The 16198-nt window shown below is 41.8% G+C and overlaps 1 protein-coding gene across 4 annotated transcripts in view; it reads left to right on the plus strand.

Annotated features, from left to right (window-relative positions):
• The window catches only part of LOC111155863 (THADA, armadillo repeat containing), a 328485-nt gene that overhangs the window by 242992 nt on the left and 69295 nt on the right, over positions 1-16198 (plus strand). For all 4 annotated transcript variants that reach the window (XM_022516299.1, XM_022516297.1, XM_022516298.1 and 1 more), the window contains one exon: positions 1460-1554. In XM_022516299.1, coding sequence (XP_022372007.1) covers positions 1460-1554 — 95 coding nt within the window. The remainder of the gene's footprint in view (positions 1-1459; positions 1555-16198) is intronic.

Genomic DNA, 16198 nt, shown 5'->3' on the forward strand with positions numbered 1-16198 from the left:
GACCTGAGCTGAAGGCAGTGGCTCAACCCACTGAGCCACCCAGGCGCCCCATGTACGGACTTATTTTTATACCATGTGCACGTTACCTATTTCTTAAAGCTTATTTTTAAAAAAATAGCTAGGTACAGGTATGAAATTAGGCCAAACATGAGGTATGTGTATAAACGAGGAGTTACGGTAGGGCAGGAGTCGAAGCAGGCAGGTGACTAGAGAGGAAGCAAGTCAGCAGGACAGAATGAGGCGGGTCAGCAAGAGAGAGACCTGGACACATGGCAGTTTCGTGTTTTCTTTTAAGTCAAAAGTATCTGATTTTCTTTTCATACGAGAGCGTATGCCGGGCCTAGATATGGCCAGTTCAGGATAGAATAGGAATAAACTTAAGGGAAATGGTGATAAGACTGTTCAAATGCAGGGAATGAGGAGGATGGGTTTAGGGGTCAGGTAAATGGAATGTCACCGGCCAGAACATTCGTGCCATTCCCTCATCTTAAGCTGGAAGCAGAGAAGGCAGGGAGCGAACACCTGATGGGGCGTCTGCCGTGGCCCATAAGCGAGGCGGGCATTCCACTTGCGCCACATCCGAAGTCACCGCGACTCACCATGCCGTGATTAGGGTTTCCATTGTCCCAATCAGGAATAGGACTCAGGTCACAGAAATAAGCGGCAAAGCCAAGATTCAAATCCAAAATGTCCCTTCTCTTTTTACTACGTGTCCTCTTTTACTACGTGCACATCAGGGAGGGTGGGGCCCTTTTCACAGTCAGTCCGTGTGACCCGAGGCTCAGAGCCAGGGGGACCAGCACTGTTTTCCAAAGAAAGTCTTCATTCTTCCTTTTTTATCCAGACCCCTAAATCCAAGCCCACTTACTTTTTCCAGCATGTGGTTCAAAGAGCAAAGTGAACTCCATTTATTGAAAAAAGAAAAACTTGCGCTTATTGGGAAAGGAATGTCTGTCGCAGGACTTGTTAGCACTCCCGTGTGTTTGGTTTTCAGCCGGTTCTTTTAAGTCTGTAGGTATGGTTTGTCCTACGCCAGTGCAATCTCCTTCTCCAGAATGCTCAGTCAGTGACACTCGTAACCCAAGATCACCTCCACCCCCCTAGATCTGTCCACTAAAGAGGAAAAATAATAGAATATTAACTCCCCCCACCAATCTCCTCGTTTTCAAATAACTGGGATAGGATACCGGGTTTTGTTTGTTTTCAGCTTGTTTTATTTGGAACCAGAGCATAGAGTTTTATCTGTTTTTGTGCATGTGTATCCCCAACCCCCACCTTGTGCTCTAGGATTTCATTTCCTCATTTGACTTACTGTCGTGTTTCTACTATTGGCGATTATCTGTCTTTTTTAGCATTGGCCATAACTCCCTAAGCCTCATGATACACCTTTTTCTCATCTGTGACCCAGACCTCAGGGAGAGAAAAATACCAGCTTATCTCCTGTTCTTTACCTTTCTAGGCAAAATCCGTGTTTGGTGACCAGAGCTGTATATATTGACATTCTCTTCCTGTTGCCTCGCTGCCTTGACAAGCCCACGAAAGGCACCCAGCCAGGTATGATTCATAGTTATATCATATTTTGGAATGATTATGGATCTCTGAACTACAGGTGGGGCTTTGAGTGGGTCTGCTGCACACTCCCCCCAGCTTTTACTTTCGTAAAACTAATCACACATCAGAATTCAGCATGGTGTCATACAGTTCCTTCGTACACACTTTTCAAGGAAACTTATCCTTGTTTAGTTGGAAGTTTGCCATTTATTTTCTGTTTTGTTGTTCAGGAGGGAGTTTGGACTCTGAGTACTCAAATACCCTCTGTATCTCAGAGACCTTGGCTTTTTCCTCTTCCATTCATTTTCTTTAAAATTCAAAGAAAGCAGAGAGTCCATTCTGCTCCATTCCGCGGAGCTAACTGAACTGGGCTCATTTGATCCTGGAGTCAGGATACCGGAGACTCAGTCCCAAATCCACCCTCACTGCCTTAAACTCTGACTTGAGATTCGTTCCTTGGTCATACACGTTTCTGCTATGGGCCGCCAGATCCATATATAATTGTTCTATTTTAATGATGATTCACAGAGTGTTTTTATTATTAACATATAATGTATTATTTGTTTCAGGGGTACAGGTCTGTGATTCATCAGTCTTACACAATTCACAGCACTCACCATAGCACATACCCTCCCCAATGTCTATCACTCAGCCACCCTATCCCTCCCCCCCACCCCACCTCCCCAGCAACCCTCAGTTTGTTTCCTGAGATTAAGAGTCTCTTATGGTTTGTCTCTCTCCTGATCCCATCTTGTTTCATTTTTTCCCTCCTTTCCCCCCACAAACCCCCACCCTGCCTCTCAAATTCCTCATATCAGAGAGATCATATGATAATTGTCCTTCTCTGATTGACTTATTTTCTCAGCAAAATACCCTCTAGTTCCATCCACGTCGTTGCAAATGGCAAGATTTCGGTTTTTGATGGCTGCATAGTATTCCATTGTGTATGTATGTGTACACACACACACACACATATATACCACATCTTTATCCATTCATCTATTGATGGACATTTAGGTTCCTTCCATAGTTTGGCTATTGTGGACATTGCTGCTATAAACAATCGGGTGCACATGGCCCCTTTGGATCACTGTATTTGCATCTTTAGGGTAAATACCCAGTGGTGTGATTGCTGGGTCGTACAGTAGCTCTATTTTCAACTTTTTGAGGAACCTCCATACTGTTTTCCAGAGTGGCTGCACCAGCTTGCATTCCCACCAACAGTGTAGGAGGGTTCCGCTTTTTCCCCATCCTTGCCAACATCTGTCATTTCCTGACTTGTTAATTTTAGCCGTTCTGAATGGTATGCGGTGGTATCTCACTGTGGTTTTGATTTGTATTTCCCTGATGCCAAGTGATGTGGAGCACTTTTTCATGTGTCTGTTGGCCATCTGGATGTCTTCTTTGCAGAAATGTCTGTTATGTCTTCTGCCCATTTCTTGATTGGATTATTTGTTCTTTGGATGTTGAGTTTGATAAGTTCTTTATAGATTTTAGATACTAACCCTCTATCTGGTATGTCATTTGCAAATATCTTCTCCCATTTTGTCAGTTGTCTTTGGTTTTGTTGACTTTCTCTTGCTGTGCAAAAGCTTTTGATTTTGATGAAGTCCCAATAGTTCATTTTGCCCTTGCTTCCCTTGCCTTTGGTGACATTTCTAGGAAGATGTTGCTGCAGCTGAGGTTGAAGAAGTTGCTGCCTGTGTTCTCCTCAAGGATTTTGATGGATTCCTGTCTCATATTTAGGTGTTTCATCCATTTTGAGTCTATTTTTGTGTATGGTATAAGGAAATGGTCCAGTTTCATTCTTCTGCATGTGGCTATCCAATTTTCCCAACACCATTTGTTGAAGAAGACTGTCTTTTTTCCATTGGATATCCTTTCCTGCTTTATCAAATATTAGTTGACCATAGAGCTGAGGGTCCATTTCTGGGCTCTCTGTTCTGTTCCATTGACCTATGTGTCTGTTTTTGGGCCAGTACCATACAGTCTTGATGATGACAGCTTTGTGATAGAGCTTGAAGCCTGGAATTGTGATGCTGCCAACTTTGGTTTTCTTTTTCAACATTCCTCTGGCTATTCAGGGTGTTTTCTGGTTCCATATAAATTTTAGGATTATTCCTTTCATTTCTTTGAAAAAAGTTGATGGTATTTTGATAGGGATTGCACTGACTGTAGATTGCTTTAGGTAGCATAGACATTTTCACAATATTTGTTCTTCCAATCCATGAGCATGGAATGTTTTTCCATTTCTTTGTGTCTTCCTCATTTCTTTCATGAGTACTTCATAGTTTTCTGAGTACAGATTCTTTGCCTCTTTGGTTAGGTTTATTCCTAGGTATCTTATGGTTTTGGGTGCAACTATAAATGGGATCAACTTCTTAATTTCTCTTTCTTCCTTCTTGCTGTTGGTGTATAGAAATGCAACTGATTTCACAGAGTGATTTTCTTTAAATGGAGAAGGGCAACTTCAAATTAAAAAAAATTTTTTTTTATGTGTTTATATAAGAGGCTGCAGGAAGTGCTATACATGAGCTCCAGGCCACAGACTGAAACTGATTTTCAGCAACACAAACTGGAATGCAGCGTAATGAGGCTGCAACTGGTTAAAATCAGGCTCTTCTAATTGATTAGGCCTGTCGAAAGGAGGCTACAATTACAAAGTCACATTCTGAGTACAAGCAGGCCAGGCCTTTCCCCTGTTACATTTAGTCTGTCAATGATTTGTTGTCTTCAGTAAATATATTCAGGCTGTCAGAGTCCAGCTCTGTCCATATGGAACCCTGTTCCCAAATTCAAACCAATTTAAAGTGCTTTGAGGGGGAGGTGCGAAACCACCTCACCCGGATCGATGACTATTAGCCCACAGAGCCCCTGTGGCCACGCAGAGGTAAGAAGAACACGCCTGGACTTTCATCAGCTCCCCAGCCCTGCAGAGGGTGGCCATTGTATCCATTTGGTAGAATAAGCTCATATAGTTTTGTAGCTGTCAAACAGTCCTAGTTTATGCCTCGTCGCAGCCTAATTACTAATAGTGTCCCCCTTTACCCATGGAAGTGTCCAGGTTTGCTCCCCCAATTATAGATCACCCCCACTGTAAGGGACCTCAGGGTTGCGCCACTGTATTTTACACTTGAACTAACTGGGTTGTGGAGATTATAAATCAGGTGTTCCTGGGGCGCCTGGGTGGCTCAGTGGGTTAGAGCCTCTGCCTTCGGCTCAGGTCATGATCCCAGGGTCATGGGATCCAGCCCCGTGTGTCGGGCTCTCTGCTCAGCAGGGAGCCTGTTTCCTCGTCTCTCTCTGCCTGCCTCTCTGCCGACTTGTGCTGTCAAATAAATAAATAAAATATTTTTTAAATAAATAAATAAGTCAGGTGTTACCAAGGAAGTTGGTTCAGGTTTCCTCTATTTTTGTATTTCAATTCCAAATTCTCTATAGCTTGACAGTCCTTCTCTGCTTAGTAGCTAAAGGACTTTGGCCTTGAAAGAGTTGCTCACGACTCATGAGTCCAGGCTTTGGGATCCTCTCGGAGTTGTGTGGTTGACCGTAATCATCAATTTATTTGAACCAAGTTTTCCTTAACGTACTAGTACCTTTATTCCTAGTCCAGAGAGGTTAACCCTTGAGTGTTGTGGGCAAAAGTCATGTTTGGTGGATTTTCTGTTCTCCAGCCACCTGCCCTTTACTGATGCTTGGACTCCTCCATGAAGACGTTGGCCTTTTTAAACCATCCTTTCCTCCAAAGTCTTGCGTTACAGAAGACTTTGTACCCCAGTTAAAAGTGGGCACAGCTGTCATTTATTTTGCTCAGTACTGTGTCGTACTTGCATCGATGCATCATTCCTCTTACAGAGTCTTTACTCTGCCGAGGAGGATGCTACAGAGTGGGTGCTCTTGCCTTTATTCTAGTATGACAGCCATCGCTTGAAATACTTTATCCCGCCCTGCCCAGTGTGGCAGTCACTAGCCACATGTGGCTCCTAGGCTCTTGGGATGTGGCCGATCCAAATGGGAATGTTTTGGAAGGATAAAATACACACCCAATTTCAAAGAGTTAGTATGAAAACAATTTCTCACTCACTTTTTATGTTGATTACATGTTGGAATGATACTATTTTTGATATATCAGATTAAATGAAATATATTATTAAAACGAATTTCACCTATTTCTTTGTATTTCTAAAAAATGTGGCTGCTGGAAAATAAAAAATTATATATGTGGCTCATATTCTCTTCCTATCAGACAAGTAAGGATGTTATCCAGTCCTTCAGGATTTGCCCATATAAGCCACAGATGTGTGTGTATATGTGTGTCTGTCTGTATGAATGTTATACAATCATATAATACATCCACACAAACAATGGTAACAAATTTTCCTCCTTTGAGGATGGAACTACATCTTTAGAACTAACCAAATGTCAAATACGACAGCGATTCAGATGGACAGCACTGTTGAGGAAAAAAATAAACTGTGAACTTAAAGTAATGAAATCTATTCTTATGTGTTTCATAAATTGTTTCCAAAGCCAGCTTGAGCGATAGCTAAATATGTTACCAAACAAGGCAATCACTTACTTAGACGTGTAGACTTCAATGTGATTTCGAAATAATATCATGACATTATAGTATTACCTTGCAGGTACCTTGAAAGGATGGATCATGCCTTAGATTCTTCGTCCCTCAGCTAAGCACACAGGAGGCCCTTGTTAAGTGGGTTGGTTATTAACTGATGGAAATGCAGAGTTGGTTCCTCAGTTTTTAGAATAGTAACAGTTGTCATCAAGATACAAAGTCTTAATTAAATTCATGCATCAATCAGATGTAAATTCATTTTCTGAACTCAAACGTTATGTTTATGTGATGTTCATATCATATCTGTAAATGTCTACCTCCATTATTAGCTCACAAAGCTCAGAGTAGGGAGTATATCATTCAGGCTCTGAAGCCATAACCCTCGGTTTGAATCCCAGATCTGCCATTTAGCTCTGTGACCTCAGGCAATTCATTGAACCTTTTGGAGACAGTTTTTCTCAATTGTAATTGGGGGTGATGACAGGATCTGTATCTTAGAGTGGTTGTTGACGAATTTGTGTAAATTCCTATGTAAGGGATGTGCTTTGCATCGCACAGAGTAAGTGCTCAGTAAATATTAGGTACTATTAATATTATGATTCTCATTATCATTAGCTAGAAACCAGGCATCTCATCCAGTGCCCTGCAGCCCCTCACATTCACAATTCTCCTCTTACTTTGAACATCTTCAGGAAAGAAGAAATGTCTGCTTTCCTAGGAAAATACTGAAAGATGGCATAGCTGTCATGGAATATCAGGAAATCCATTTGATTAAGGATTCTCCTGCCTCTCTGACTGATTCCAAAAAAGGATCATTTTTGTTGTTTGTGTATTTTTTCATTCATCAGAAATGACATGCTAACATCAGACACATTGAGCACCTATAGCTGGAGACACACATACATGGGTTTTGGGCTTATAAGTAGGGGAGTGAGGGATTACAGGTGCCGTAAAGGAAATGTTTATGGGATACATTGAAGGTCATTTCTACTTGGGAAGACAGAAAGGCTTCATAGAGGAGAAGGTGGTTGAGCAGAGTTTTGAGGGTGAGTAGAGATTCACCACATGGGCAAGGTAAAGGTGGGCATCATAGAGAGAGGGAGGAGCATGGCCAGAGGCACAGAGGCACAAGTCAGCACAGCCTTCAGAGAGCAAGGGCAGTGACCAGTCTCGGGTTCAAGACCAGGCAGGTGTGATAGTCACAGAAGCAGGAACTCAATCATGAAGGACCTCCTAGGCCAATCCAAGGAGCGTGTACTTGACCTCGTAGACAAAGCAGGTTATTAAAGGATATAAGACAGAGAGTCACACCATTTGGTTTTTTTTTTTTTTTATATTTTATTTATTTATTTGACAGAGATCACAAGTAGGCAGAGAGGCAGACAGAGAGAGAGAGAGAGAGAGAAGCAGGCTCTTGGCTGAGCAGAGAGCCCGATGCAGGACTTGATCCCAGGACCCTGAGATCATGACCTGAGCCGAAGGCAGCGGCTTAATCCACTGAGCCACCCAGGCGCCCCTCACCATTTGGTTTTTAAGACAAGGTGACATTTCCTTCTCTGCCCTCATCCTTGTAGAATTCTTAGAACCTTATGAACTAAGTTCCCATGGTCTCCAAAAAAGAACATAACAGAAAATCCATTCATGGAATGTCAGGGGGATTTGTCCAGACATTGTGATTGTCACCCCTTGGGGTCTGGCAGGTGGGAGTGGGGAGTAGAGAACCAGACTGAAGATAAAGGCAGCAGAATGCTAAAAATAGCTGTCTTCGAATGGTGCCATCATGGGGGTGTCCTCCTCTTACTTCCATTTTACAGATCTTAAACACCATAATTCTGTTTTATTCATATGGGAGTACGTATGTATATTTCAACAGTAAATGGATCTAACTATGAATCTCGAAGGCGATTCATTATTCTAAAAGAAATGAAGTAGTATCCATTTCAGGGAAACATCTTTGGTTAGAGGAGGATTGGTCCATCTCCTCTCAAACACTGTTCTGTTTGTGACCTTGGAAGGCTATTTCCCCATCTCAACTGTCTCAGAACCATGTTGAGGGGCTGGGGGCATAAATAAGGAGAAAAACAGTGGAGGGGAAAGGCAGGGAAGACGATTAGAAAAGCTTAAGATAATGATGTGTTTTGTGTGATTCAGACTTTTATCTTAGTGCTTCCTCATCCTTTGAGGTTTCCTCAGCCATTAACTAGGTTTTACAAATTCCAGATCTGGGGGTTTTGTTTTGAGTTCCAAAGTGATTTAAACCCGCAGGACTCTCTGTCCCCTGTATTCTTTTTCCTCTTCTGAATCCAGCTGTCATCGTTCGTATACATCAGTTTCCTGCTGGAAAGAAAATTATAGTCTCTGAGTGGAGTTGGGGGATGAGGAAGAGGAGACCTAACAGCACAAGCACTCCGGGGCTGCCTTGCAGGCCTGGGCAGGGACCTGGAGACACAGAGCTTTCCCTCTCATTGGAGGCCCACCTACCCTTTGTCGCTCTTAGCTTGGACATGTTTCATCCCACTTCGCAGAGTATAAGTGATCTCAAAAGGCTTTTTCCCTGCCCCTGAAATGTATATAGGATGCCCAGCATACTCTCCTTCTCAGGAAACATTTTCAATACCCTCTTCCTTGTGGAGATCATAATAATTATGACCAACAGTTAACTGAGCACTGTTAAAATAAGTCCGTGCCAAGCATTGTGCCAAGCATCTTGCATGCATCAGTAAGGGAGGTTCTTGTGGTCCCGCATGTCAGATGGGAGGAAACCCAAGGTGAGGAGACAACTGGCCAAGTGTCACATGCATAGTAGGAGAACAGAGGCTGAGCTCTCTGGGCACTTACCCCATGGCCCCATAGCACAGTCAAGGCCGGAATCAGGAAAACCACTGCCTCGGGGAGGGTGCCCTAGAACCCTCTTGGTTGTTCCAACTTCCCATTGCTCTTCCTCTCCTATAGAACCCCCAGCCCTCAGAGAAGGATCCCCTTCAGAGGAGCCTTCCAGATCACATGCTTTCATTGGGCACTTTCTTGCCTGCATTTCTGTCTCCTGTGCCAGCAGAGTGTGGAACAGCATGAGCATGGACCTGGGACAGAAGCAGTTACTAGAAAAAGAGAGCCTGACTGCTCCCAGGCAGCCGCCTGCCCTTTCTCTCTTTGCAGGTGGACCCACGGCCATGGCATGAAATACTTCCCGGTACTAAGCTGCTGGCGGCTGCATTTTGTGGTTTCTTTATTAGCTGGGATTTATAGTTCAGATCTCATCATTCTGCCAAATGCAATAAACATTTTGTTTTACTGGAATGTAGCTGTTATTATTGTTATTATATTTCTTCTCAGTGCCTTAAATGTGAGTGACCAACTTGAGAGCGTGAAGTCAGAATCCCTAAATAGTTGGAATGCCAAGTCAATGTGCTCTGTAGATCAGTCTCAGATTAGAAGACAGGCTCTCATTTATTACACTCGTATTTATATAATGGAAGTTAGGTAATGGAAACGCTCCCAAAGGCCAGCTCCAATGTTGATGATGGTTAAATGGTAAAACCTGGGACAAGTATCCAACAATGCTTTGTGTTTGTACTGCCTTGAACATGAATAATATATGTGTGACATGAATAAATATAAGGTCACTGATTTTTATGACATACTAACTTCCTTTACCTAAGTTCCTGGGAAATATAGCCAGTTACAGAGAATGAAAACATTGGCAACTTACAAACACCTGCTTTGATTATTTGGTCTAATTAGGTTAAACTTAACCGATCCCATCTGAACAAATTGAAAACAATTCTTATCTGTTCCCTTGGTCATGTACTTTTATCGGTGTTGGATGCAGATGTGTTTAATATGACACGGTAGATGCTGTTCTCTCAGCTCTGGGTGGGAGATAAAAGGGAATTGAGAACATATTTTTAGAGTCTTCTGGGGACTTTTTATTTCTGGGCCCGCAGCTATGAAATTTCAAGGAAAAAAAACAGGCTTTGTTGTCAATAAATTAGTTGCTTTTCTCCAAAACACTGAGACTGTCATCTGAATGGTTGCTTTTGCCAAAAGTATCTTTCCCAGGGAACAGTGAGCGCCCAAAATAAGCAGATGATTCTAGCTGCCTTTCGGAAGTTAGAATAATACAGGATGTGTTATTAGATTGCTAGGTTCATGTGGTGTTTACAAGCCTGCTGCTGAGGACATAGGCCTACAGTTCTTAGAATTTTAGAAGTTAGAGACCATGTAATCAGTAGGTAGAATGGAAACGATAGCAATTAAGTGACTTTCCCAAGGTCACACAGCTGGTAAGTGAAGTAGTCAAGCTTCCTTGGCTCCTGGTCCATTGCTTATTTCCATGACCAAAATTAAGAGCCTCTAGTAATATAAGTTGGGCCAAGTGTCTGGATCTATAAAGGAACCATGTCATGAAACTGGCTTACCCACATTTCCACCCCAGGAGTAAAATACTATTCAGTATTTTATGAGTAACTGGGATCTCAGAACATCTGTGATTTCGGTTTTTCTCTGCGTTTTGTCTTGCCCCACTCTAGCAGTCCTCAACAAAAATATTCTGAAACTAGTTACCCGTGTCAATTAAATTAGTTAAGCAAGTTGTTTTTGAAAGCTTATTCTAGACATCTCAAATAAATGGAATCCTACAACATGTGGCCTTCTGTGTCTGGCTTCTTTCACTTAATGTTTTCAAGGTTCATCCTTGTATCATGAATCAATGCTCTGTTCTTTTTTATGGCAGAGTAGTCCATTGGATCAATATACCACCTTTTATTTATTCATCAGTTGATGGACATTTGCGTTGTTTCTACTTTTTGGCTGTTATGAATAATACCATTATAAGGGTTCATGGACAAGTGTTTGTGGGGATGTAGATTTTGAATTCTCTTGGGTATTGACCCTAGGAATAGAATTGCTGGGCATATGCCAAACCTAGGTTGAACTTTTTGAGGAAGTGGCAGACTATTTCCACATAGACTGCATCATTTGGCATTCCTACCAGCAGTGGATGAGGATTCCAATTTCTCCACATCCTTGACAGCATTTGTTAATTGCCCATCTTTATTTTTTATTGCCATCCTGTTGGGCATGAAGCAATATTGCATTGTGCTTTTTGACTTGTGTTTCCCTTACGGCTAGTGATGTCAAACATCTGTCCTACTGCTAACTGGCCCTTTGTTTATATATCATCTTTAGGGAAATGTCTGTTCAGATCCTTTGCCCATTTTTAACTTGGGTTATATATTTTTTTCATTCGTGAGTTATGAGAGTTCTTTAAATATTCTGGATATTAATACCTTATCAGATACATAATATACAACTATTTTCTCCCATTCTGTGGGTTGTCTTCTCACCTTCTTGATAATGTCCTCCGATGTACAGAAGTTTTTAGTCTTGCTGACATCCAGTTTATCTTTCTCTTTTGCTTGTGCTTTTGACATCAAATCTAAGAAACCATTGCCTAATACAAGGTCACAAAGATTTGTATGCATGTTTTTTGTAGTTTTATCTCTTAACATTTAGGTTTCTGATCCAGCTTTTTAAATTTATTTATTTATTTATTTGAGAGAGAGTGCGGTGGGGAGGGGCAGAGGGAGAGAGAGAGTCTCAAGCAGACTCTGTGCTGAGCACAGAGCCTGACACAGGGCTTGATCTCACAACCTGAGCCAAAATCTAGTGTCGGACACTCAACTGACTGTGGCACCTGATTGCCCCAATTTCTGATCCATTTTGAGTGAATTTTTGTATTTGGTGTGAGGTACAGATCCAACCTCATCCTTTTGCATGTGCCTAATGCATTTGTCCCAGCACTATTTGTTGAAAAGAATTATGCTTTCCTCGTTGAGCTGTCTTAGTATCCTGGTTGAATAATCAACTCACCATAAATATATGGATTTATTTGACCTCTATGACTGTCCTTATGCCAGAACCATACTATCTTGATTATCATAGCTTTCTAGTAGCTTTTGAAATTAGACCGTAAACCCTCCAACTCTGTTATTCTATTTCAAGATGATTTCGGCTGGGTTGCTTGTATTGTCATACAAATCTTTTTTTTTTTTTTTTTAAGATTTTATTTATTTATTTGACAGAGACAGATCACAAGTAGGCAGAGAGGCAGGCAGAGAGAGAGAGAGAGAGGGAAGCAGGCTCCCTGCTGAGCAGAGAGCCCGACGCGGGACTCAGTCCCAGGACCCTGAGATCATGACCTGAGCCGAAGGCAGCGGCTTAACCCACTGAGCCACCCAGGCGCCCCTGTCGTACAAATCTTAAGAAGAGTTTGCCAACTACTGCAAAAAGGAAAGAAAAGCCAGCTAGGATCGTGATAGGTATTGTATTAAATCTGTAGGTCAATTTGAGGAGCATTGTCATTATAACAATACTGTGTCTTCAGGAATTCAGATGAGAACACAGGGTGTCCTTCCATTTATTTAGATCTGTTTTCTAGTTTTCAGTGTACACAGCATGAACGTCTTTCATTAAACAATTTATTCCTATTTTATTCTTTCTGATGCTGTTGTAAATGAAATTATTTTCTTAATTTGGATTTTGGGTGGTTTGTTGCTACTGTATAGAAGTACAATTGATATTTGTATATTAATCTTCTATCCTGCAACCTTACTGAAGTCATTTATTAGGGGTTTTTTGTGGGCTCCTGGGGATTTTCTATATATGAGATCATGTCATGTGCAGCATAGTTTGTACTTCTTCCTTTCCAATCTGGCTGCCTTTTATTTATTTTTCCAATTGCCTAATTACCCTGGCTAGAACCTCCTCTACAGTGTTAAATAAAAATGTCAAGAGCAGACATTCTTGTCTTTTTCTTGATCTTCTGGAGAGAAGTTTCCATCTTTCACCATCGAGTATGTCGTCAGCTCTGTGGGTTTTTCATAGATATCCTTTATCAGGTTGGAGAAGTTTCCTTATTTCTAGTTTGTTGAGTGTTTTTACTGTGAAAGGGTGTTAGCTTTTGTCGTCTTCTTTTTCTGTATCTATTATGATGATCATGTGGGGGGGTTTTTTGCCCTTATTCATATGATATGACCCATTACTTTTTATTGCTGTATAGTATTCCTTACCACTTTGCATCCCCACCAGTGCTGTATGAGAGGTCTAGTTGTGCTATATCCTCACCTAGACTTGGTGCTGTCCCTCTAGTAGCTATTCAAGTGAGTGTAGCAGTATCTCATTGTGATTTTAATTTACATTTCCTGAGTGACCAGTTATATTGAGCATCTTTTCAGTTACCATATTTGCTGTACGTATATATTTTGGGTAAAGTGTCTATTCATATCTCTTGCACATTTCTTTTTAAAATTGAGGTGTTGGGAGGCACCTGGCGGGTTCAGTCAGTTAAACATCTGCCTTTGGCTCCGGTCATGATCCCAGGGTCCTGGGATTGAGCCCTGCATCGGTCTCCCTGGCCAGCAGGGAGCCTGCTTCTCCCTCTCCCTCTGTCCCTCCCCACCACTCGTGTGCTCTCTCTGTCTCTCTCAAATAAATAAATAAAATCTTTTTTAAAAAGAGAAAGTGAGTTGTTTATCTTATTGTTGAGTCTTATTATTGAAAGTGCTTTATTCTGGGTATAGTCCTTTATTATTATTATTTTTTTTTTTTTTTTTAATGTGGGGTGGTTTTTTTTTTTTTTTAGATTTTATTTTATTATCTATTTGACAGAGATCACAAGTAGGCAGAGAGGCAGGCAGGGTGGGGAGGAAGCAGGCTCCCTGCTGAGCAGAGAGCCCGATCTAGGGCTGGATCCCAGGACCTTGGGATCATGACCCGAGCCGAAGGCAGAGGCTTTAACCCACTGAGCCACTCAGGCATCCCTGGGTATAGTCATTTATACAAAGAAATACTTTGCAGATATTTTCTACCTCTTGTTTATCTTTTCATTTTCTTAACAATGTCTTCTGAAGAGCAAACATTTTTAATTTTGATGAAGTCCAATTTATCAATTTTTTCTTTATTTTATGCTTCTTGTGCTTTAGTAAAGAAGTTCTTGCCTATCCCAAGATCACAAAGATGTTTGCTCATGTCTTCTTCTACAATTTTATATTTAAGGTTTTACCTTTATGTCTTTGACATTAGGCTAATTTTCATGTATCTCATAAGGTTGAAGTTCTCTTTTTCATTTCTTCCATACAAACAACAAATCATTCCAGCCCCAGTATTTCTTCAGATATTTTTTCCAGCCCTTTCCCTTTTTCCTCTCTTTCTGGGATTTCACTGTATGTATATTAGGTCACTAGAAGTTGTCCCACACATCACTGATGTTCTGGGGGTTTTTTTCTACCTGTGTGTCTTTTTTTTTTTTTTTTTTTTAGAATGCAGCTGCTTTCCTCAAACAAGGTAGCAGGCGGCATTTTATTTTATTTTATTTTAAGATTTATTTATTTGACAGACAAAGATCACAAGTAGGCAGAGAGGCAGGCAGAGAGAGAGGAGGAAGCAGGCTCCCTGCTGAGCAGAGAGCCCGATGTGGGGCTCGATCCCAGGACTTTGGGATCATGATCCGAGCCGAAGGCAGAGGCTTAACCCACTGAGCCACCCAGGCGCCTCTGTGTGTCATTTTTGATAGCTTCTAATCTATGTCTCTAAATTCACTAATCTTTAGCAGTGTCTAATCTGCTGCTAATTCCATCTAGTGTATTTTTTTATGCCAGGTTTTATCTTATTCATCTCTGTAAATTTGATTTGTGTCCCTTTAATATCTTTCATATTTCTCTTCATCATGTTCCATTTTCCTCTAGATTCTTGACCAAACATAGCATGTTTATAGCAGCTGTTATCATATCCTTGTCTCTGCTTCCATTATTCTTGTTATTTGGGGGTCTTTTAATTTTTCTCCTACTTATGAGTCCTAATTTCCCTCCTTTTTGGATGCTGATAATTTTTTTATTAGGTGCCAGACAATAATAATTTTATGTTGTTGAGCATTGGATTTCTTTTATTCCTTTAAAATGTTGGACTTGGGGAGCGCCTGACTGGCTCAGTCAATAGAAAAATCACTTCCAGGGGCGCCTGGGTGGCTCAGTGGGTTAAAGCCTCTGCCTTCAGCTTGGGTCATGATCTCAGGGTCCTAGGATTGAGCCCCACATCAGGCTCTCTGCTCAGCAGGGAGCCTGCTTCCTCCTCTCCCTCTGCCTGCCTCTCTGCCTACTTGTGACCTCTATCTGTCAAATAAATAAATAAAATCTTAAAAAAAAAATCACTTCCATCACTTCGTTTTGAATCCTCTTGATTCCTCAACTATAAAATGGCAATGTCCTCTAAAGATGGGGGTGATGAAAGTCATGTAAAGAAAAAATTTGGGGGCACCTAGGTGGCTCAGTCGGTTAAGCTCTTGCCTTTGGCTCAGGCCATGATCTCCGGGTCCTGGGACTGCGTCTCCCCGCTCCCTCTCCGCTTGTGTTCTCTTTCTCTGTCTCAAATAAACAAATAAAATCTTTTTTTTTTTTTTAAATGAAAACTTGGAAAGTCACGTTTCCAAGATAGGAAAAATCCAACTTTGGAAGAAAAGCAGCTAGCAGGGGTTAAAATTGATAGCAAAAACAAAGAAATGAGTGGTCCTCTCATCCAGAGCAAGAGACAGAGCTCCTGCTGGTCCCACAGACATGTACGCTCACTTCCGGGCTGACCTCCAGGGCTCCTCTGGCACAAGGTACTTAACTCCTCCCTCCATGCCAGGGCTGCATTCCACGTGAAATAGCATTCCTCAGGTTCTGTTGGGTTGGCCAACTACATACTGCACCTTGCAGCATCATTCCTACAGGTGTTAGTATGAGTCCAGTAGTGCCGGAAAGTTCTGCAGCCTTTCAGTCCGTCTCTGCCGCAACTGTAACCTGTAGCGCCGCAAGGGATTGAGATGGGTGCTCCTCGCTTTTCCCTTATCACAGGGGTAAGCCCCAGTTATTTAAAGGAATCCTCCCAGCCAGCTCTGACCTCTCAAGTCGGTTTCACAGCTGTATCTCATTGCCTCAGGGTAGAAGAGAAGCCCCTTGGGGCTTCTGGGGGGAAAGGCAAATCTAAACAGGGGTATCTACGGTGTGGTGCTAGGGAAATTCCTGATTTCCCAAT

This window comes from Enhydra lutris, unplaced genomic scaffold (assembly GCF_002288905.1).
Source record: "Enhydra lutris kenyoni isolate GAN:26980312 unplaced genomic scaffold, ASM228890v2 scaffoldscaffold44, whole genome shotgun sequence".
Taxonomy (NCBI): Eukaryota; Metazoa; Chordata; class Mammalia; order Carnivora; family Mustelidae; genus Enhydra; species Enhydra lutris.